This window comes from Eretmochelys imbricata, chromosome 1, assembly GCF_965152235.1.
Source record: "Eretmochelys imbricata isolate rEreImb1 chromosome 1, rEreImb1.hap1, whole genome shotgun sequence".
Taxonomy (NCBI): domain Eukaryota; kingdom Metazoa; phylum Chordata; order Testudines; family Cheloniidae; genus Eretmochelys; species Eretmochelys imbricata.
Genome location: NC_135572.1, coordinates 259,143,686 through 259,167,148, shown reverse-complemented (window position 1 = coordinate 259,167,148; position 23,463 = coordinate 259,143,686). Strand labels below are relative to the sequence as shown.

The following is a 23,463-nucleotide window of genomic DNA, read 5'->3' as shown; positions in this document are numbered from 1 at the left end:
TGATTCCTACTGTATGTATAGGGCAGAGGGGCTAAATCCCATGCTGTGCTCAGCATCCTCAATTCCCATTGACTTGGGTGCTGAGAATACTAAGCTCTTGACAGAAGACTCACAGGGCCCTCTTCAGCCTTCTGCTGCAGCCCCTTTGTACCAGTGAGGTTGGTGCAAATGGACCATAGGGCAGGTATAAAGCCTCCCTCATCAGGGATTTCCCTTACTACAGAGCCACTCCACCAGCTCTGAGCTGAATCCACATGAGCCCCAGGCACAGAGGGTGTTCGGCGGTGGGATGCAGGGGGACAGACACAGGAGGTGAGGTGAAGTGAGGCCAGAGGAGAGAGGGGAGTAGTTGAAGGTGGTGTGATTAGGGTGGACTTGTGTCCTGGTGATTCTGGGTCCCTGCAAGAGCCCCTTGGGGGCCACTAATGCAAAGGTACAAGTTTGGGGAGTCCTGAGGGCTGCTCTAATCTTCACAACGCTCCATATTGGTCACCAGCAGCCCACATAAGAGAGAAACAAACCACCTCCCTTCTGTTCCTAGGCTGGTGCCAGCCCAGGAATGAATCTGCCCCACAGTTTGTAAGTCACCAGTTTGTCAAAAACTTTGGTAATAAAAGTTTATTGGATACTATTTTTTGTCTAATTCATCCACACTTGGAACAGCAATTACTTGAACCCAAACCTTTCTAGTTCAGAGGAATACCTGTTCCTCTCCAAAATCCCTAACAGACCATCGTCTCAGAGCTGCACACACTGAAATCCATCACAGGGCATAGCAGGCTTCACAGTTACTACTGGGCTTTCTGCTGTGTTCAGATCTGATGGATTTTAGAGCTTCCCTGGGAATGGCAATATGTGGTGGCAATAATTAATAATATACATGTAGCTTCATGGTAGCACTTTTCCTCCCAAAATCTCAAAGCACTTTACAGAGTGTTGTCACCCCCATTTTTTACAGATGGGGAAACTGAGGCAGGGCATGGTGATGTGATTCACACAAAAGGTCACTGGCAGAGCTGGGAACAGAACCCAGGTTTCCTGACTATAAAGCCAGTAGCTTAGTTGCCAAGGCAATCAATGTAGAAGATAATGGCATCCTCCAGGATTGTTGTAGTAGGTTTGCCTTCTTTTAGTGTGTCGGCTGACAGGGACTTTTGTATCAAGTAAAACCGTTATTTCATAACAAAGTCCCATTTGCTTACTTAATCGGAGGGGGTGCAAATTACTGACAGAAAGTAGTTGAATATTTCTAGAGAAACAATGGAGCTATGGCTAAAAAACAAATACATTCAGTCGGGCAAGATTTTGATGCTACTGCTGCTGCCATCTAGTGGCTAACTTCTTAGATCTGCTTAAAGTTGGTAGCATGGGGCTCCAAAGACCATTTCTTTCTGCAGTACAAAGCCACATTCACTTTCATTAAAGGGAAAAAATCAAAACACTGCACTAAAAAGAGCCTGTTTTGATGTGTAGAAACTGTTTGCGGCAGGAATTCTAAAAGCACAAAGACAGTAGCACAACCCTCACATTAGTGTGCATAACACTGCCCTGGCACAGATGGACATGTCACGGAAGCATGCCACCTTGTAGTCATAAATGCAGCCTGCTTTTCTGGGGCCTATGTGAAATGAGCTAGTGGTCTGACTCCAATTCCGATGTGCAGGTGTCCGCATTACTTAAACCCTACCCCATAAATGCCTTCTTTATTGTGAGTCTCAGCAGAGAGACCAAGGACTGAATAGGCCTGGAGACGGAATGATCCTCTCATCCCTTAGGTGGTCCATGCGGCTCAGGGTTGGGGAACATCCGCAGGGCACTGTGGGAGGGATTGCGCTGCAGCTGGCTGTGCACCCTGGAGGATTTATACAGGACTTCCCTTTCCAGAGCTGTTGGTGCAGAGCTTTTCTGGCAGCTGAGATTAACTAAAAACCAAAATGTTAAACAAAATAAAATTGATTCACTCAGCAGCAGTGTCCTCCTTAGGGCAGAAAGCAGGGCATGGGAAGCATTTTAAGGCACTCACTTGGATAAATGATGCACCTTTATGAAAGAGGCTAAATTCATATAAGTCACGGTGCAGTTCAGCTGGTAGAGAGAACACTGAGAGCTCTTGGGCTTGAACCCTCCACTTTAAACTCCCGGGCCCTCTGGGATGAGTGACCCCCCATTGATATCAGTGGCAGTTACTTGTATCCTGCATGAAGAGAATAAGGTACACGAATGCAGAGTGCGAGCTCCATGTGCCTTCCAAGCTAAAGGCAGTGCTGTTTTCACCACAAGAGCTGTAATGACCCCCTCTCCTATTATAGTTATTGCTCTCAAGAGATTTGGGTGCCATTTTTCTATCTCTGATACAAATAAAAAGAAATGGAGCCTGATTCTCTATTGCCCTGCATCTCATGTAGTTCTCATGCTCATGCAGTGTGAGTACAAGCTGGATGCAAAAGACTCTGAAATCAATGTTGGTAGCGTTTTACACCTACTGTGCACTGATGCAAAAGCATTTGAAAGTAGCGGGGCAATGGACAAACAGACCTGTTCCTGCTGTTTGAAATGACACCTTGTGAGTTATTGCAATGTCCATTAATTGATACAACACTAATCAGATGTACTAGAGTGCTGTTTAATTTGTATACTCCTTCACAGCTTAAACCAGCTGAAGTGGCAGAGATTAGGAATTGGATGAGACTTTCATGGAGCCGATTATTCCATATCTACCTCTTGCAGGGTTTCTTCCCCCCTTCCCCTGAAGCAGCTGACTCTGGCTACTGTCAGAGACAGGATACTAGACTAGATGGAACTTGAGTCTGATCCAGTCTGGTAATTCCTATGTTCTGATGATTTGAGAAATATCAATAATAAAACAATAAATAATAACCATCACAAGCAAACAATGCCAAAAGCTGGATTTACTCCAGCTGCTTTGCATTGCTCTAACAATGCAAAACAGCCATAAACCTAATTTAACTGGCTCATGAAGCTGGGTTTATTGTTGCATTGCTTCACTAGTGCAATGCAACACTTCCGAAAAGTACCAGTGAATCTAGCCAGTGTTTATCCTACTTTATATTTATATCAAAGAAATGGAAAGAGTTAGATGAGATTCCCCAAAATAAGCTAAACTGAAAAGAGGCTCATTTGTATTTTCTTTTCTGTTTTGTAGTGCCGTGGTTCCCGAGAACTATCCAGGAGCTTGACAGATTTGCCAATCAGATCCTAAGTTATGGAGCTGAACTGGATGCAGACCACCCTGTAAGAAACAAGTCCTACCTTTAAACAAAGAACAACTTTATAGTATTGGGATTCTCATGTCCACATGTTCTATACCAGGGTAACTCTAGTGGTCCAGGGAGGCACAAAGGCAGTTCCCATAACTAGGGTTGTTTGAGAGCTGGTCCCTGACATAAATTAGATCAGTCTGGAGGCTGCTCTAACTTATGCAAATACCAGCAGCTCCAAGCATTATGGCAGCTGGGGCTCTCCAGAGCCCCCAGTCATCACAGGCACACTCACTTTCTCCCAACTACACATATGCAAAGGATTCTGGGATGTGGTATCTTGACGAACAATTTTTTGGCCATGTTGTACTTCATGGACCACAGAAAGTTGACACTCCCCATATTCCAGTATGGGGATATGATGAGCTTTTTTTCCTTTTATAATGAATGTATAGTTGATTGACACCTGCATATTATTTGTTGCATGCCGATATGGCATTTATGATGCAAGGCACAGTAAAAGAAGTGGTCCCTGCTCCAAGGGGCTTGCAATTTAAATAATGAAAGCACATTTGTTTGTGCTAGTCAGCACATGAATCCTTAAGTGTTTTAAAGACTTTTCTAGATGCAAATATACTTTCCATTCCCACCCCCTCCCAAAGAACAACTTATTTCCATGTCAAAACATACCAAGGTACATGCAGCACAGCAGGAATTGCAGCTATTAGTGGAATTGAGGCGGGGTGATTAGTCATTCCCTACCTATTGCTTAATTCAAAGTGCGCTGTGTATCACGTACAATGATTCATGATATTCAGTGTGGCCACATGAAAACCAGAAGGAAAGAAGATGCAATTACTTCAGCAAACTGAATCAAGAGCCTTCTCATTTGTTGCACTGGGAGATGAGCATGTCGTAAAACAATGTTGCTCTTGAAAGCAAAAAAAAAGAAATAAAACTCCGGTATTAAAGTGAATGAAACCGCTCAGTTCTAGCTGGCAGAACTCCTTAGCTAGTGGTCAGTTTCCTCTATGTTCTCATAAAATCAAAGCACAACGAGGCATATGGTATAGTAAGAAAGGATAGTAGAATTTAGGATGCAGCTAGGAGGAAAAACTAGGAGTCACTCAATTGCTATCGTTTAGCTAGACGTGGGAGCTAAAAATAGGATAAATGTTCTATTATGCCATTCTATTCTATAACGAATAACTTTTCAGATCACCTGGTCCCTTTTGGTATATGAGCACACTTTGGTCTAATACAACTGTGTTGGATACCTGGTTGTTTCACAGTTGTCCCCAGATCCTGTTTCATCTTGTACTGTGCTGGGGTTAACCAAATGACCATTATTATTTGTATATTGGAGTAATACTTAGAGGTCTCAACTGAAACAGGGGTCCCATTGTGCTAAACACTGTACATACACATAGTGCGAGACAGGCCCTGCCCTGAAGAGCTCACATTCTAAATAGACAAGACAGACAAAGACGGGAGTATGTAGCATTGTAGCTGTGTCAGTCCCAGGATATGAGAGAGACAAGGGGGTGAGGGAATCCCTTTTATTGAACCAACTTTGGTTGGTGGGAGAGACAAGCTTTGAGCTCTCACAGAGCTCTTCTTCAGGTGAGGCCTAATCCTCACTGGCGAGATGAACCTTGTGAGAAATAAATGTATAAGAGGTGAGATTTTTAGCTTGAATGTGTGGGGGAGCCATGCGTCCGAGTGCACACCCCCTGTGTGGTAATAAGTGAAGTTCTTCTCTTTGTGAGCCCCCTGCTTGGCAGCATGCAGAGAACTGGAGGAGGCGGGACGTGAGTAAGGCTGGGAAATTGCTGCTAAATGGATCCTCTTGTCTCTCTCCCACGCACCCTCTGGTGGGAGGGTGGAAACAGCCTGCATATGCTGTTTCAGCAAAGCCGTCATTCAGCCTGGGAAGAAGCAGTCTTCCTTGCTTGCTCTTGTGCACTTGGTGTCCACACTGGGGGCTGGGATCTCGATTTTAGCCTAAGATCGCTTTTCTGCTCCCTCTGAATTCAGTGTCAAAGCTCCCAGGGTCTTCAGGGGGAGCAGGATTAAGGCCTGAACCCTGCATTGTTCCCACTAAGCAAGAGGAGTACATTTTAATTGTTTCCTCCTAGGGTTTCAAAGATCCTGTTTACCGGGCCCGGAGAAAGGAGTTTGCTGACATCGCCTACAACTACAGACAGTGAGTGTGCACCACACGGGCAGGAGAGACACCAGTCACACAAGTGAATGCTTCCCACCCTGTCACTGGCCTTTCGTCACCGCAACAACAAATTCTTGTCAGGGATTTCCTTTTTGCTGTTGGCTCCTTCTTTCTTGGCGTGTGTTTAAATCTTCCTGTAAATGCATTTATCCAAAATTACAGCAAAACAAAAGTAAATTGCTCAAGGCGGACATTCAAATGAGAACATGTCCCCTCACCACACTCCAGCACCAAGCTTTGTTGTCTAATTGTACAACAGTATCACATGCTACTACAAAGACCTGAGCACTGAATAATGCAGCTTCTGGTATTCTCCATATTAAACAGTGGAGAGGGGGAGAGTGTATATATTTTACATTAAAGGAGCTGCACACACTATTAAAATAATGAATAACTTATGGTCCTCTTGTTAATCCAGTGCTTGTTACTCTACTTTTATCATGTCTGATCCAGCTGCATTGAGCAATTTAGGTTCTCATTTCACAAGCAAAATAAACAAATCCAGCAGATCCACTTCCCCAGGATAGACTTCATTTTGTTTTCTGCTTTTTATTTCTTTTTCTGTTCACGGTCAAATCTGAATGACAATAGGAACTAAAACTCTCCCCCAAAGTCATTCACGCTTTTATATTATACCTAGTGGGCCCAACCCTTGCAGTCAATGGTAAGGCTCTCTTTGACTTCAAAGGATTAGACCACGTGTTTCATGATTTTTAAACCATTATTATTATTATTATTTTATTGTATTAATTTCACTTAGGGTCCCACTGTGCAGGCTGTTGTACAAACACAGAACAGAAAGACAGTCCCTGCCCCAAAGCGCTTACAATCTAAGTTACAAAACAAAAGATGCAACCTCTCTGTTTAATTACTTGAAAGGAGTCAAAGAAATCAGAGAGGAACCTGCTTGCTGGCTAGAAAGTTTGGGTAAGCCTATATGGCCAGGTTCTGATCTTAGTTACAGAGATACATGCCCACTTACAGGAATATGTGGAATTGTAGCCTTTGTAACTGAGAGCAGAATTTGTCCCTTACTTTGCAGACTTCAGCCAAATTTTATATAAAAATGATAGAACAAGTATCAAAAATAGCTATTACCAAACCTGAAACAAGTTTGGAGGATGAGACCCCACAGTATTACTAAGATGTGTCCATATCGGGAGACAGACCAGGCTGGGATTTTATGCGTTTACTTCGTATTCTATCAGGAGTTCTTGAGCTCCATGCTTTTAAATAATAGAATAATAATAGAACAGTGACAAGATGGCAAAGAAATTTGGCTTTTTTTGGATTCTTCACAAAGAAGAAGGGACACTGTGTAGACCCCTCTGGACCTACCCTGGGCCAGCCAGCCAGCCACCCAGTAACCGCACGCTCAGACCCTGAGCCCTGCAGAGATGCCCTGTTGCAGGTTCAGCAGAGGAGTGAGAAACAGTGCTATGAAGGCAGCTGAGTTCCCATCTGTGTAAAAAGGGGCAGATCCAGGCACAGAAGGTCCCCTGTGAACTTGGAGCTTGTTGGGGTTGATGGGAAGGTTGATGGGCCTTTAAAGGGTAACTATAAAATCCAGGTGCCATTACCTCTAAAAATCAGCTACACGAAGTGGGACAGCCATGTAATGAACGGATTCACGCTCTCTTGTCCTCTTTTCCTTTGATCTCTTCCCCCCCTCCCCAGCCTGTTGCTTTCCCCTGGCGTGTCTTTTCTGCCCATATCTGCTGCTTGTTTGACTTTCTCCTCTCCTTTGCTCCTTTTTCTTTTTTCATTTTATTCTTATCCTTCCCCAGCGTGAATTCCTACTTCCCTGCCTTCCCTCTCCCTTGCTTTTGGCTCCCTTTTCTCTTGCTTCCTTCCCTAGTCCCTGCCCTATTGATCTCTGGGACCTTTTGATTGATATCTGAAAGTGCGCTAAGCCTCTGCTTCCTTCTCCAGCCCTGTGAAGGTGGCCCAAAGATTAATTAGGAACAATGAGTGCTGTAGGAACAGCAGTGGTCCCCCAGCAATCTTAATAATTCAAGAGCATGTTTAAAGCTCCATAGATCAAGGGGGACTGATGCACACAGGCAGAAAATTACAGAGTTACTGGGGAGCTGCCCCCAGGCCGAAGTTAAAATGAGAGAGTGGGAGGCGGTGGGGTATCACTGGAGTTTAACAATGAATCTCGGGGCTTGGAAAGCCCTCGCATTATTCCAGTAGTATTAAGTTGCTTAAACTCTTTGATTTTAAAAGCTGGGGGATTCACCTATGGCCCTTTTCTTTATTGCTAAGGAATCTTCCTCCCCACGATTAATTCCAAGGCAATAGGGCCAAATTCATGGTTCATGGTGCCTAACTCTTGTTAACATCAGCATGAGCTCCATGAACATGTGATTGAGGCAGAATTTGACCCAGGGGTTATTCATTTTTTTAAATCAAATTTACCAAAATCTGCATTTAGTGATGATTAGGAACATCTCCAAGATACTTAAACCAGTAAGAGCTGTGCATCTTCAGAACTGATGTTTTCCTGACCACAGTAGGAACGTCAGAACAAATCAATAGACATGAAATGCAACAACCTTCCGCACATCAATAAAGGAAAATCAATGAAAGACAGCAGCCAGTGAATTTTGCTAGCAGATCAGCAGCAGCAGCAAAATAAACACAGTTTATTTTTGCGACACTGGAACCAAAAGGCTGCAACTGAGATCAGGCCCCCATTGTGCCAGGCAGTGAACAAACACAGGGGAAGAGACAACCTCTGCCCTTAAGAGTGTACGATCTAAATGACAGCGTAGCTCAACTGAATTCAGTAGAGTTATTCCATCACATTGTTTTCTCTCTTGCTGTATATGAGAAGAGGGATTTTCGTCACTCGCACCAACTCCTGTCCAGCTCCAGGTGGGAATACAAGCACAGATGTCGGTGACACAACACACTTCTTTATATTGCTGGTTTAAGGTGTATCCATTTCACTGTGGATTAAAAATGCTCTTTGCTTTACAGTGGGCAGCCTATTCCTAAAGTGACTTACACAGAGGAAGAAAAGAAAACGTGGGGCATAGTCTTCAGGGAGCTGAAGACTCTCTATCCAACTCACGCTTGCTATGAACACAACCACGTGTTTCCGCTACTGGAAAAATACTGTGGCTACCAGGAGGATAATATTCCACAACTTGAAGACGTTTCAAGATTCTTGCAAAGTATGTTTGTGTTAAAATAGCCCAATAGGGAAGAAGGATGGTCCAGCTGTTAGGATGTTAGTCTGAGACTTGAGAGCCCTAGGTTAAATTTCCTGCTCTGCCACAGACTTTGTGTGACCTTAGGAAAATCATTTAGTTACTCTCTGCCTCAGGGCCTCACCTGTGAAATAGAATCATAGAATCATAGAATATCAGGGTTGGAAGGGACCTCAGGAGGTCAGCTAGTCCAACCCCCTGCTCAAAGCAGGACCATATAGGGATAATAGAGTAGGGATAAAAGAACTCCCCTACCTTACAGGCATGTGACGAGGATGAATTTATTAAAGACTGTGAGGCACAGAGATACTGTGATGACGGTGTCCATGTAAGTTCCTTAGGCAGGGAGGGAGTTCTCCACTATTTGGTACCCAAGCTTATAATTAAGAGAGAAAACTGATGCAAAGCTCTGTCCAGTTCCCAGGACCCAAGGAGAGGCATAAACCAAGTCCAATGGACTTTTTTAAATGGACCCTTTTTCTCCCTAAAGCCTGCACTGGATTCCGCTTACGCCCTGTGGCTGGCCTGCTGTCTTCTCGGGATTTCCTGGCTGGTTTGGCATTTAGAGTGTTTCACTCTACACAGTACATCCGCCATGGATCTAAACCAATGTACACACCAGAACCGTAAGTACTTTGGCACTGAAGGTAAACAGGGCTGCATAAACTGCAGAGGTTAACTATGCAGTTGGGTTAGTAAATAATAACTGCAGTTAATACTAATGTTAATAATTAGGGCCCTACCAAATTCACAGTCCATTTTGGTCAATTTCATGGTCATAGGATTTTAAAAATCATAAGTGTCATGGTTGCAGCTATTTAAATCTGAAACTCCACAGTGTTGTAATTGTAGGGGTCCTGATCCTAAAAGGAGTTGTAGGGGGGGTTGCGGTACGGCTACCCTTACTTCTGTGCTGCTACTGCCTCTGCCTTCAGAGCTGGGCGCCTGGCCAACAACCACTGCTCTCCAGCCACCCAGCTCTGAAGGCAGCGCTAAAGTCAGGGTGGCAAAACCGTGACCCCTGCAACTCCCTTTTGGGCCAGGACCCCCAATTTGAGAAACGCTGGTCTCCCCTATGAAATCTGTAGAGTATAGGGTAAAAGCACACAAAAGACAAAACAAAAAAAAAAAACCAAATTCATGGCCCGTGACGCGTTTTTCATGGCCATGAATTTGGTAGGGCCCTATTAATAACATACCATCCTCATGGCAAAGCATGACCCTGTGCCATATTGAGGTATCCACGTTATATTGTTGCTCTCAGCTGAACATTTTAGAAGGGATTAGCGAGAGAGTGTAGCTCTGTCTCTGCAAGCTGTCCCCTCCTCTGCTAGCCCTTCTTGAACTGAACAGCATCACTAACTGACTATCAGAGATCTCTTATTCTTCCTTCTTGCCACATTTACATTCCTTTATGCCTTTCTCACCTCCTTTCATCTCCATCTTTAATTCTCTCTCTCTCCATTTTTCCTTTGGTCTTGCTAACTCTACCTTGTGTTTATTTTCTTTCTCTTTTTCTTTAAAAAAAAATCTGGGTTTTTTTCTGTTTCTCCTTTCCCCTTTATTTCTTTACTTCCTACTCCTCTCTTCACTTCCTCCTTTCCCTCAATTTTTTCCTCACCTCATTCTTCTTTCTTCCCTCTCTCATTTCTTCTCAGTCTAGGTTAAATTTGTCTCCTTCCCTTGCACAAAACCAGAGTTCAACCATTTTGTGCAGTGGGTGTTATCCTCCCACACAACCCCACCTGCAAATTGAAGGCAACTTCACAGTCCCTCAAGAGCCATTACTTCAGTCCCGGCTCTGCAATAGTGGATGTGAACCCTGTTCTCTCCTTTCACATGGGCTTGGGGCCACTGACGCCTCATAACTCAGACTCACTGGCCACCTCCCTGTCCCTAGCCTGTACTACTCCACTTCCCTCCATGATGATCTATGTGGAGCCCTGCTCTGCTATGCACAATTTACCGTGTTCCCCTGCATGTCCATTCAGAGTTGTACAGAGAGTCTTCCACAGCCCCTGTGCTGCCTGGAGAATCTCCTCCTCCTCCCTCTTTCCTTCTTCCTTCCTATTCTACTTTTCTCTCCCACCCAATCCTTTCTGCCAGGGATATGGCAAAGCTGCACACCCCCACACCACTTCCTCTCTGCCTTTTCAACTACCAGGAACCCCTAGTCCCGCTCTCCCTGAAACACGTGCTCTGGCCATCTGGGAGCTTTAAGCACAAGAATTGCAGCTTTGGCAAACCGCCACATGTGTAGGAGTGTGAAGGGAAGTCTGCCAGCGGGAGGCTGCAGCAGCGCAAGAAGTGAGTGGCACAGGTCAAAGCAGGCTTGGCCAGGCAGATTCCAAAGTGCATCCCCTCAACAGCCCGGTCAGCTTGCTTCCTGTGAGGCCACATGATAAACTAAAGCTGTCCCCTACTTCCATGGCTGAAAAGTCCATGTGAGGGTAAAAACTCCAACACAGCATCTCCTCCCGCAGGGAGAATTCCCTCTGGATTGCAGGGGCCCAGGGTGGTGCAGGAAGGTATAGTTTACACCTACAGGTGTTGGCTTCAGGAACTTGGCCCAGGAATTCAAAGAGAGTTATGTTCATCCTGTGCAAAGGGCTGGCATAAAGCCTCTGCACTTATTTTGTGGGATTTAAGTGGTGCATAGGTCTTGAGCTGCTTCTCTGTGCAGGGCTGAATATACAAGGTATATTTTACTTACGGCCAAGATTTGCTTTACTGTTCCCTTCTTCAGCTGTTAGCAGTGATTATTGTTAAAAAAATGAAAAGGGAGAATGGTCCAGTGGCTAGGGCACTAGCCTAGGATTTGGGAGATCTGCTCCCAATTCCCTGCTTGACCACAAAGTGCCTGTGTGACCTTGGGCAAATCACTTAGTTTCCCCAGGCCTTAGCGCCTCTTCTGTGAAATATGGGAAATAGTACTTCCCTTCCTCACACGGCTGTTGTGAGCATAAATTTGTTATAAATTGTGAGAGACCCAGATAGCACAGTAGTGTGGGCTCCAGAAGTACCTGAGATAGAAATTCCTTTCCCTCTGGATCTTGGGCATTTCTCTCTAATATGATTTCTTCTCTGTACACATGGAGAGACTCTGACACTAGTGTGTCTACACTTTTTTTTTAAATAAAGTTAATTCATACAGCTTATTTTCTCTAGTGATGTTTGCCATGAGCTCCTAGGACATGTACCTCTGTTTGCTGACATTAGCTTTGCTCAGTTTTCCCAGGTAAGTGCATACATTACTCTATCATTGTAGCTTACAATGCCAGAAACTGGATAATTCAGAAAGTTAGTAAAGGGTTACGGAGCTTTCAACTTCTAACTTATTGTTTCAAATCTAGTTGAGGTCAGGTGAGTCAGTTTCCCATGTAGAAACAAATATTTATTGTCTGTCTGCTGTTCAGCAATTTATGTGAAAAGGTCTAGTTCTTTATGGACAGGTAAACATAATATTAATTGGCAGCTGCATTGGCAGATTCAACAAAGTTGCTAAGAACTGAATGGGCATAGAAAATGCACTCCCCTGTCTCCCAGAAGTGATCCCTTCAGTCAGAGTTGAAGCACATAGGCTTATCTGTGATGCAAAGTATGTAATGTGATTTAAAATTTTGCTTTACATACATTTAAGTAGGACCTGTTTTATTTATTGTTTAAAAAATTAGACTTAGTTCACGCAAAAAACCCTAGTGTATACAAAATATAGATTTCATTGTTGTGTAGTTTTGGTTTTTGAATCCATATCCCTTGTAACAGGCTGATAGTGTTCGCCTAACACCCTCTTAGCAGGTGTTAATCCTGCTTAGAAAGGGTTAAATGGTATCTGAGTCAGATGACTTGTTACCCCACTCTGATATACAGGAGTTGGAGTGACTTGGGCGTCAGAGTAGCTGAGGTGAGGTAAGATTGGAACCCTCAGAGCCATCAAACCTGGTGGAGAAAATTTGAGCTGCTACTTTGTATTGTATGTTGTTAATTTTTAATTTCTCTGTTAATCACACCAAACCTCAGGAAGGGACTGAGCTTTTGGCTATATCTTCACTGCAACAAGGGGTGTGTTTGTACATCAAGATAACTAAGTCAGTGTAAATCCTAGCTGAAACAAGGCACAGATAGTCTTTACCTTGGTGTAGTAAGTGGAGGTCAACCCTGTTACCCCTAAGTCCCCCAACCCCCACATGTGCACACACTCCCACAGCCCTGGGGTTTACCTTGACTAGCTACATCGAGGCAAAAGCAGCCTCTGCCTTGTCTCCTGCTAGGATTTTACATCAAGATAGCCCTCTTTTTTTGCAGTGAGGACATAGCCTTTGACTCTGCAGCATGCAGTCTGTGTTTTAGAGCAAGTTAGCTATACACATTCTTGAGTTGGGCTTGTATTTTTTTCTGCACTTTGGGTATTTTACACCCATGTGGATGTCTCTGTGGTTCAAACTCACAGTTAGCTCCTGAGATAAGAGTAGGTTCTTTTCACACTGTGTCCCTAGCATCTGGAACCATTTCATATGAGCTTATGGGGAAGCGCTTTTTAGGTGACAAATCTGTGGAACTGTCCCAGATTGAGGTGTCATTAGAGGAGGTTCTGGAACAAATTGATAAGCTAAACGGTAATAGGTCACCAGAACGAGATGGTATTCACCGAAGAGTTCTGAAGGAACTCAAATGTGAAATTGCAGAACTACTAACTGTAGTTTGTGACCTATCATTTAAATCAGCTTCTGTACCAAATGACTGGAGGATAGCTAATGTGACGCCAATTTTTAAAAATGGCTCCAGAGGTGACCCTGACAATTACAGGCCAGTAAGCCTGACTTTAGTACCGGGCAAACTGGTTGAAACTATAGTAAAGAACAACATTGTCAGACAGCTGGATGAACATAATTTGTTGTGGAAGAGTCAGTATGGTTTTTGTAAAGGGAAATCATGCCTCACCAATCTACTAGAATTCTTTGAGGGGGTCAACAAGCATGTGGACAAAGGAGATCCAGTGGATATAATGTATTTAGATTTCCAGAAAGCCTTTGACAAGGTCCCTCACTGAAGGCTCTTAAGCAAAATAAGCAGTCATGGGATAAGAGGGAAGGTCCTCTCATGGATTGGTAACTGGTTAAAAGATAGGAAAGAAAGGGTAGGAATAAATGGTCAGTTTTTTCAGAATGGAGAGAGATAAATAGTGGTATCCCCCAGGGCTCTGTTCTTGGCCCAGTCCTATTTAGCATATTCATAAGTGATCTGGAAAAAGGGGTAAACACTGAGGTGACAAAATTTGCAGATGATACAAAACTACTCAAGATAGTTAAGTTCCAGGCAGACTGCAAAGAGCTACAAAATGATCTGTCAAAACTGGGTGACTGGGCAACAACATGGCAGATGAAATTCAATGTTGATAAATGCAAAGTAACACACATTGGAAAACATAATCCCAGCTATACATATGAAATGAGGGGTCTACGTTAGCTGTTACTACTCAAGAAAGAGATCTGGGAGTCATTGTGGATAGTTCTCTGAAAACATCCACACAATGTGCAGTGGCAGTCAAAAAAGTGAACAGAATATTGGGCATCATTAAGAAAGGGATGGATAGTAAGACAGAAAATATCATATTGCCTCTATATAAATCCATGGTATGCCCGCATCTTGAATACTGCGTGCAGATGTGGTTGCCCCATCTCAAAAGAGATATATTGGAATTGGAAAAGGTTCAGAAAAGGGCAACAAAAATGATTAGGGGTATGGAATGGCTGCCGTGTAAGGAGAGATTAATAAGACTGGGACTTTTCAGCTTGGAAAAGAGATGACAAAGTGGGGATATGATAAAGGTCTATAAAATCATGACGGGCTTGGGGAAAGTAGATAAGGAAGTGTTATTTACTCCTTCTCATAACACAAGAACTAGGGGCCACCAAATGAAATTAATAGGCAGCAGGTTTAAAACAAACAAAAGGAATTCTTTTTTCACACAACGCAAAGTCAACCTGTGGAACTCCTTGCCAGAGGATGTCGTGAAGGCCAAGTCTATAACAGGTTTAAAAAAAGAACAAGATAAGTTCATGGAGGATAGGTCCATCAATGGTTATTAGCCAGGATGGGCAGGGATGGTGTCCCTAGCCTCTGTTTGCCAAAAGCTGGGAATGGGCGACAGGGGATGAATCACTTGATGATTACCTGTTCTGTTCATTCCCTCTGGGGCACCTGGCATTGGCCACTGTCAGAAGACAGGATACTGGGCTAGATGGACCTTTGGTCTGACCCAGTATGGCCGTTCTTATGTTCTTATGTTCACTTTCCACCAGGGTCCACCAGAACAATGATAAATATTTAAAGTATCTGCTTTGTGGTTGACTTATCATCTTTTTATTGTAAGATTCTGCTGGTTGCTTACTGTTGGCCTGATCCAAAGCCTATTGAAGTCAGTGGAAATGGGCTACATGCCAGGTCCAATGGGTCACACCATGCAAATGAAATTTAGACAGAGACCCTCATTAACTTCGATAGGGACTTCTGGTTAACAATTGCTGGTGCACTAGGGTAAGGTGCCCTGTTAACATTTGTGTGTGGTGGTGCTAGATGGTAATTAAAAAGTGAACAATGAAATAAGGCATATTAGAAGCAATGTTTGCACTAAACAGCTTGAAGAACAATGATTTATTATTGCAGGAAATTGGACTTGCATCCTTGGGAGCGCCGGATGAATACATTGAGAAACTTGCTACGGTAATTTAATACATTAGGATGGGATTTTGCAAAGCTCTCAGGCCCAGATCTTCAGAAGTTATTTAGGCACCTGATTCCCATGGACTTCAATGGGTGAAGTGCCTCAATACCTTTTGAAGATCTGGGGTGGAGGGCTGGCCTAATTCTGCTTCCACTGAAGTCAGTGGTGGAATTCCCACTGACTTTAATGGAAGCAAAATTAGGCCAATTATAAGCACTTTGGAAAATCCCACCGGTAAACAATTGCCTTAATGGATAATAAGAAAGCTTATCCTATCAGAGCCTTATTGACTTGACAGTTGTGATTAAACAAGAAAAGCCAGAGTATAGTTGCTCTAGCTGGACCCTTTCTGGTAAGGAGATACTGCAGTTACTTCATTTCTCCTGCAAATGTGCAGGAGGAGACAGCTTTGACAGCTGTTCTACTGGCCAAGGACTCTGCTCTTCCACCCTATGGTACAAATAACTCCCTCTGATGTCAATGGGAGTTACTCATGCCCTACTGTGGGAGAGCTGAGACCCAGAGCTCTATGAATTCCAGCTGAAAGTCAAGCTGTGTTCTTTCTAGCTTAAGCAGCATAAGTAGGTTTGGCAGAATTCCACTTTTATTTGTTTCTTTTATAAATTTGACTGCTAATATTGATATTGATTTTTAAGCATTTTAAACATTTAAATTTTCACAGTTGCACAAAATTCTGTTTTTTAAACTTTTTCATTTTTTGTCTATTTAAATTTTCACAGAAGTGGGAAATAATGGGGGGGACAATTATTTAATGACAGTAGTAAACATTAAGATTGAAAAATGCAAAGTGTTAACATCACATGTCAAAATATACAAAGTAAATATTCTTAAATCAAACTCTAGTAAGTTCTCAGGCAGCATTTTTCTTACTCCACCGATCTGTAAATTTCAATTGTTATCTTTGGAAATATTTTTTCTTTGCCTTGTGCATGTACAGTGAAATTGATGTTTACCAACATTTACTGATAAAAATCTGCTCCTTCCAAGCCGAACCATAAGCAATTGTCAGGGTTCTGCTAACAATTTAGTCTCTTTTGCTCTCCTCTGTCTCTGTAATATCTTGGTGCCCTACATGTGAAACAGGAAACAATTTGTTTCACTAAGGGAACAAAACTCAACATTTGTCAATGATTGACAATCCATATTACAATCCATTTCTCTCTCTGGCTCTGTTCTGCCAACAAATATAAAGGCTGTAAAAAATAACTTATTCTGTCAGGAAAGTAAGCAGATCTGGATACACACATGGCTATTTGGATGGCTTAAGTAGGATGTAAGTGAAACGTAGACCTAGTGCTGACCCTCTTCAAAGGGGTGAATTTCACTGAAAGAAGAGCAGATCTGTTCAGTAAAAACGAACCATTTTAAAACAGTCTTTATTTAAAAACTTTATCTATGTAGCTATGGTTTAAATACTAACTTTATCTAGCAAATGTAAGTTCCAAATACTTAAAAATCAGTGCCTCATGGTCAGATAGTGTTTGCTTAGAGAATCATCTATTTCTGTCTAATATTCATGTTAGGTCTATTGGTTTACGGTGGAATTTGGACTCTGTAAAGAAGGTGATGCAATAAAGGCCTATGGTGCTGGGCTGCTGTCTTCATTTGGAGAGTTGCAGGTTTGTTCCCAATAACGTCATAATAGCTACATGATCCATGGGTTTTTTTGATTACGTGTTTCTTATGTAAATGTTACTGTATCTTCCAGTGCTGTGCATCCAGATTGAATTAAATGGAGTACTATAATTCAATACAGCCAAATGTGAAGCCATACATCTAGAAAGAAAGAACGCAGGCCATACTTACAGGGTGGAGGACTGGGAAATGACTCTGAAAAAGACTGGGGGTCATGGTGGACAATCAGCTGAACATGAGCTCCCAGTGTGATGCTGTGGATGAAAAGGCTAAAGTAATGCTTGGAGTCTTGAATAGGAGTAAGGAGGTTATATTACCTCTGTGTTAGGCACTGGTGCAACTGTTACTGAAATGCTGTATTCAGTTCAATTAAAGAAGGAAGTCAATAAATTGGAGAGGATTCAGAGAAGAGTTATGAGAATGATTAAAGTATTGTAAAATGTCCTTTATAGCAGAGGGTCTCAAAGTGGGGGACAGGATCCCCAGGGGGGCATGGAGAAATGTCTGGGAGTGCAGCAGGGTCTGGGCCACCCCACATGGGAGGGTGTACCACTCAGCCCCTCCCCGCCCCCAGCTCTCCTCTGGTCCCACCTTCAGCCACATCCCTGGCTCCCGGCTCTGCACTTGGCCCCATCCCCAAACTTGCTATGGTTGTGCTCCCAGCCCCGTGCCAGCCCCCAGTGTGAGCTGTTGGCCCCGGCTCCATTCCCGGTCTGGGGCCAAGGCTGGGGGCAAGGGGAGTAGAGCTGCACCTAGCCATGGGCCTGGCTGCCAGCCCCCACCGCAGCCAGTCTGCGGCTCTACTCCCACTACCTCCACCAGCCTCAACCCCTGTCCATGGCCCCACTCCCAGCCCCAGACCCACCCCCAGCTTCAGCCCCAGCCTCGGTCCCCTTACCCCATCCGTGTGTCCTCCCTCCTGGAGCCGCTGCCCCGTTCCCTGCCCTGGGGCAGGTGCAGACAGGGGCAAAGGTGGACATGACTCTCAAAAGTTTGGGGACCACAGCTTTATAGTGATAGACTCAAGAAACTCAATCTATTTAGCTTATCAAAGAGACAGTTAAGGGGTGAGTTGACAGTCTTTAAGTATTTATGGGGAGAACAAATATTTGATAGTGGGCTGTTCAATCTAGCAGAGAAAGGTGTAACACGAACCAATGCCTGGACATTGAAGTTAGACAAATTCAGACTGGAATAAGGCACAGAACTGAACAGTGAAGGTAGTTAACCATTGGAACAACTCACCAAGGATAGTGATGGATTCACCATCATTAGCAATTAGTATATCAAGATTGGATGTTTTTGCTAAAAAATCGGCTCTAATTCAAACAGATTTGGGGAAGTTCCATGGCCTGTGTTAAACAGGAGGGCTGGCCTTAGAATCTGTGAATCTGTTATATTGCATAGAAGTCGTATTTCATAAATGGATCATTATCTTCATTTAGGGCCTGTTCTGCCTCACTTTGAACTCAATGGTCAAATTCCTTTTGACTTCAACGGGAGGAAGAGCAGGTCCTGAATAACTGAACATGTGCATATCTAAGTAACATTGTCCTCCTTCGTTATTCAAACAAAACCACTTTTTAATGTCACTTTTTAATGGAAAGAAATCTCTCACTCTTTCCATACAGTACTGTTTATCAGATAAACCTGAAATTCAATCCCTTAACCTGGAGAAGACTGCAGTCCAGAAATACCCAGTCACTGAGTTCCAGCCTGTTTACTATGTTGCTGAAAGTTTTAAAAATGCCAAGGAAAAAGTAAGGTAAAATAATCATTTCTCCATTATAGGCAATATCTTACACACACACATACCTCCCTGAGGCCTTTATGGACCCCTGCAGCTGAGGAGCATGTTCTCTGAAGTCTTGAAGTTTAAGACTTCTGGTCTGGCTTTTAAAAGCTTCTTTCAGCTTTTGCTCTGCATAAGAGGACTGTTTGAATGTGTTCTGTAGTCAGCTTGATAGCCCTGAAGGCTGAAGTCTTCAGTTTTTCTCAGAAGAGTGTGACGTAGGCAGTGATGCTACTCTACCAATCACATCCTGGGAAAATCCCTTCTAGGGATGAGAGAATAGTTCAGTCTCAATGCCCTGTCAAGCCTTGGCTTCTTGTAGTTGAGGCTAACAACAAAATCCCTGGGCCATGTTCTCCTTTCACAACAGCTATTCTTTTCTGGTTCTGCTCAGTAGCTTCATCTGCTGCTCAAATCTTTTCCCCTTTTATTCCACAATGGAAACCCTTAATAATAAAAATAACGATTATTGTTTATTATTTATCTTACGCCTCATGTATATATTTCAAACTTGGGCTTTACACCGAAATAAGATAATTGCCTATTTCCTTCATGGGACTGTGTCACATCTGGGGTACAATCCAGACCAGAGAGAGATTGTGTCACTGCCTGCCCTGTAACCATGGGTGCCTTACAATACTTTAGTGTTATAGCTTCAAAAGTAGGCCACTTACAAACAGCCTGCCAGCATGAAGGTCTCACCCAGAGTGTGTGTGTGCATAGCTACAGCCTTGATCCAACAGCTCTGACCCCAGCAACCTGTCAGCAACACCCCAGTCACACTGTGGCTTCCGCCAGTCTGGGTTACTACTTTCAGGGTGACCCCAACACACTCCCAGTTCCAAATTTTCCCAAAAGCATGTATTCTGCACTGTCCAGCCCTCTCCTGGACAGTTCAGATATTAAAGGTCCATTGCCCCTGTAAAGGGTCAGTATTCAACAGTTTGCTACTTTAACTGGAGTTACCAAACAGTTCAATTTAAAGACAGCACTTAATTGGTTCAGATTAAAAATAAAACAAGTTTATTAACAAAACAAGATAGGATTTTAAGTGAATTCAAGTATCAAGTACTATGGTTAGAAGAGAAATAAAAATAAAACTCTTTCTTAGTAGCTAAAACTTAATAAGCTACACTTCATTCAAAGTAAAATCCTCACACACATTTCCAGCAATATGGATGACCAAAATCTCAGGTCGGAATCTCCCCTCAGTGTCAATGGTCTGGTTCTTTTGTCATCTTAGGTGAGAAAGAGAGAGATACCTTGGGGTTTTCTGTCCCTTTCTTTCATAGTCCAGTTAACCTTTTGAAGTGGATTCTTCTGAGAGTTACTCCTCAAGGCAAAGTTTATTCAAACAGTAAAAAAGGTGACATTAAGTCTGGTGGTGAAGGAGGCTCCATGTACTTTCTTCTCAAACGTGTTTGCTGAAATGCTAATTTGCTTTGTTGCCTGCCATCTCCTCCCCCTGCTGTGTTGAGGACCTTATTTAATACTTATATGTATTACTGAGGTAAACACACATTTCTTTTATTCAGTATACTTCTGCCTGGGCAGAGCTGTGTGTTTTAGAACATGTGCCAATAATTTTATTCAGGGGAATTTCATAACTTTACATATCATGTTGCTACATGCCTTTTCCCCATGATATTATTGATCAGTGAGTTCTTAGTTTTCAAATGATACCTCACAAGGCATATTTTGTACAAAAATAATTAGAACAGTGTGAATACAAGGGAGACTGTGGTCACAGACTGCCTTTGTTTTTTTAGTCAACATTCTGTGTCTGAGCTAAGGTTTCCTACTTCTAGTGAAGCCCGTGGGCCTCTTACTGAGATCTGGAAGGAACATTCTTTTTCCTAGAATGTTGACACTTGCCCAGAAGGACCTGGACTGATACCACAAACCTTTGTCTTATAGACCACTGACTAGCCATCACACAATAATACATTTAGGCCACGGTTCTGTGCAGAGCTCCACATGAACACAGGGGGGCAACCCATAAAGACTTTGGGTGGGATTGTGGCTTCAGTCACTACTAACGTGGCCTGAATTCAATCTGGAGTTTCTTCTTCTTTTGTATGGCTTGGATAGGTAGCAATGACTACAAATTTATATCTAGATTTGATTGCCAATACATTGCCACAGCAATGAGCTGGTGAATGTCCTTCAGACCCCCTGGGGACACTCAGATATGACATGCTCCATTGTTTGTGCCTGTTTACCACAGCCGCATGCAGGTGTTTGCCTCTGGAGTTGGGTTGCCTGGACATTGTGGAAGCCACGGCCCAAAGAGTGGAGCTGGCCACCTGGAAAGGATAGAGGAAAACACCTATGCCCAGAAATATGCATGGCTGAACATAATCATCAACAAATTTTATGTCAATATTCAACTATGAGCCATAACTGTGTGCATTTGTGGGGGGTGGGAATGAAGGACTTTATTTATAGAATAAATTTGATAGAATAAATTTACACAGGAGTTGCTGCTGTAGAATTTGGTCCAGGTTTACCACAGAGTACATGAGGCCCTTGGTCTTGGTAGCCTATTACCTAGCCCTTGAGTCTCCCATTCTTTGTCTCTCAAACTTTTTGAAGTAACAGAGCTGTAGGTAACTTGAGAAGCACAGCCATTTTCCAAGGCAAGTTATTAATCTGGTATAACTTCAGTGAGAGAGCTTTGGCAAATGACAGGTGTTCTGCCACAATTATTGGACCAGATCTTCAGCTCCAGTATATAAGTGCCAGACCAAGAGGCTGTAAAGCAACCCTAATCCCACAGCTGAGGACTCCCCTGGCAAGGCTGAGAAAAAAGTGTGGCCAGAATGAAACTGCGCTCCAGTGATCTCTGACCGGCTTTCCAGCACCTTGGAGGCTGCTACCAACTATCAGAAGTTAGACAAGCTCTGAGATTGCTCTAATGCATGTCAAGCTCTGCAACCCCAAGGACTGCAAAAGTGGATCAGGGAATCACATTCTGCATTAGTAATAGGAAAACGGGGATTTAAAGTCTGGGAAATGCTGACACCTGCTCACTGGGTTAAATCAGCAGCAGCCAGTATTACTCCTATAATAGCATGGTAAATACTGCATAATGGGGTCTGTTTGAAAAAATGAAGGGTGGTTAATAAATGACACACCTATAGGAAAGCCTCCCAGGTCAGCCTCAAGGATATTGCTAAAGCATTGGAGAATACTGTTGCTGCCTAGACACGGAGTAGGTCTTTAGTTACTTTACCACATTGGCTTCCCTATCCTTCACATCAATAAAAGCTCCTCCCAACTCAAAGGAGCAGGTTACTTAAAAAGAAACAGTTGTTTTCATAAAAGTGTTTGTCTTTTCTCCTTCAGGAGATTTGCTTCAACAATCCCTCGACCTTTCTCGGTTCGCTACAATCCATACACCCAGAGAATTGAAGTCTTGGACAATGCAAAGCAGTTGAAGAATTTAGCTGAGTCCATCAGCAGTAAGCAATTGCAGTTTTGTTATATTAGATTCCTCAAAAGCTGGGACTTGAATGGGGAGAAGTGTTTTTCTTCTGTCTCCATTAAAGACCTGATTCTCACTCCAGTGGGAATTTGATCAGGTCCTAAATATTTCCTTTATGGTGTATAAAAACTGCTTCCTAATTTCACCCGTTCCCCCAAAGAAGTTTGCCCACTTTATTGTTTGCTTTTTATATTGGAAATATCACATCTTGATGTTATTCCTTTTGCTGGAGGGCTTTGGCAAAGTTTGGAGGACTGGTTGGTGATAACACAGGAGGATGAAACCAAAGTTGTGGCTCTCTCTGCCCCCAGTGAGGAAAAGGGGATATTCACAGCCTTAGACCATTTGGATTTTCTTTCATCGTTCCAGGATGAGCAGTTCTTTCCAATTGACTGGCTGGACTGCTCAGAGCCAGCATCCCTGTTCTTACACAGCATCTATGGCTGATAAAACTCCAGATATGAGGGCTGATCCTGCTGTCTGTACTCATACAAAACATCCGTTTAAGTTAATGTGCCCAGTCTATCACCCACCTCTTTGGTCTCATTCTTTCAGGGAATGAAAATATGGCTGTGCTGAAGTTCCACTGAAATGTATAGAACAGGCTGTAAGACTAACAGGACAAACACTGATTTTTGCTATTTCATGTGCAGGTGAGATGGGAACTCTTTGCAGTGCCCTCAAGAAGATAGAATGAAGGTTTTCTCAGAGTCCTCTCTTCCAAGAGCAACTTGCTGAAGTGACTATATGCAAATGCCAATAATATTCTAGCTATTTCACATTATCACTCTATTGAATGTGTGAATGTTTATGATATATATATATATATATATATATACACACACATACACATACACATATATATTACTTAATCCCTATAGCTTAGCAACAAAAGGGGCTTCTGTGGGTGACTCTGTGCTCTCTTTGGTTGCATATCATAATTCTGTTTAGAATTCACCCCAGCCCTGGGTGACTGTCCATGGCCTGTACATCTTTTCTGTCTGAATCCTGGAAGCTGGCAGAAGAGGGAATCCTTCTCCATTCACCAGCCTGCAGAGTTACTGCAGCCCTGGTACTGTATTGCCCCCATGTCCCGGTGACAACGTGGCAATGACTAGCAGCAGATTCACCCACCCTGCCA

At 43.2% G+C, this 23,463-nt stretch overlaps 1 protein-coding gene across 1 annotated transcript in view; it reads left to right on the top strand.

Annotated features, from left to right (window-relative positions):
• PAH (phenylalanine hydroxylase) overlaps positions 1–23,019 on the top strand; it is a 47,809-nt gene extending 24,790 nt beyond the window's left edge. The window contains exons 4-13 of the mRNA XM_077832770.1: positions 3,164–3,252; positions 5,357–5,424; positions 8,431–8,627; positions 9,154–9,289; positions 11,832–11,901; positions 15,330–15,386; positions 16,932–17,027; positions 18,675–18,808; positions 22,184–22,299; positions 22,976–23,019. Coding sequence (XP_077688896.1) covers positions 3,164–3,252; positions 5,357–5,424; positions 8,431–8,627; positions 9,154–9,289; positions 11,832–11,901; positions 15,330–15,386; positions 16,932–17,027; positions 18,675–18,808; positions 22,184–22,299; positions 22,976–23,019 — 1,007 coding nt within the window. The remainder of the gene's footprint in view (positions 1–3,163; positions 3,253–5,356; positions 5,425–8,430; positions 8,628–9,153; positions 9,290–11,831; positions 11,902–15,329; positions 15,387–16,931; positions 17,028–18,674; positions 18,809–22,183; positions 22,300–22,975) is intronic.
• Positions 23,020–23,463: the final 444 nt, after the last annotated feature.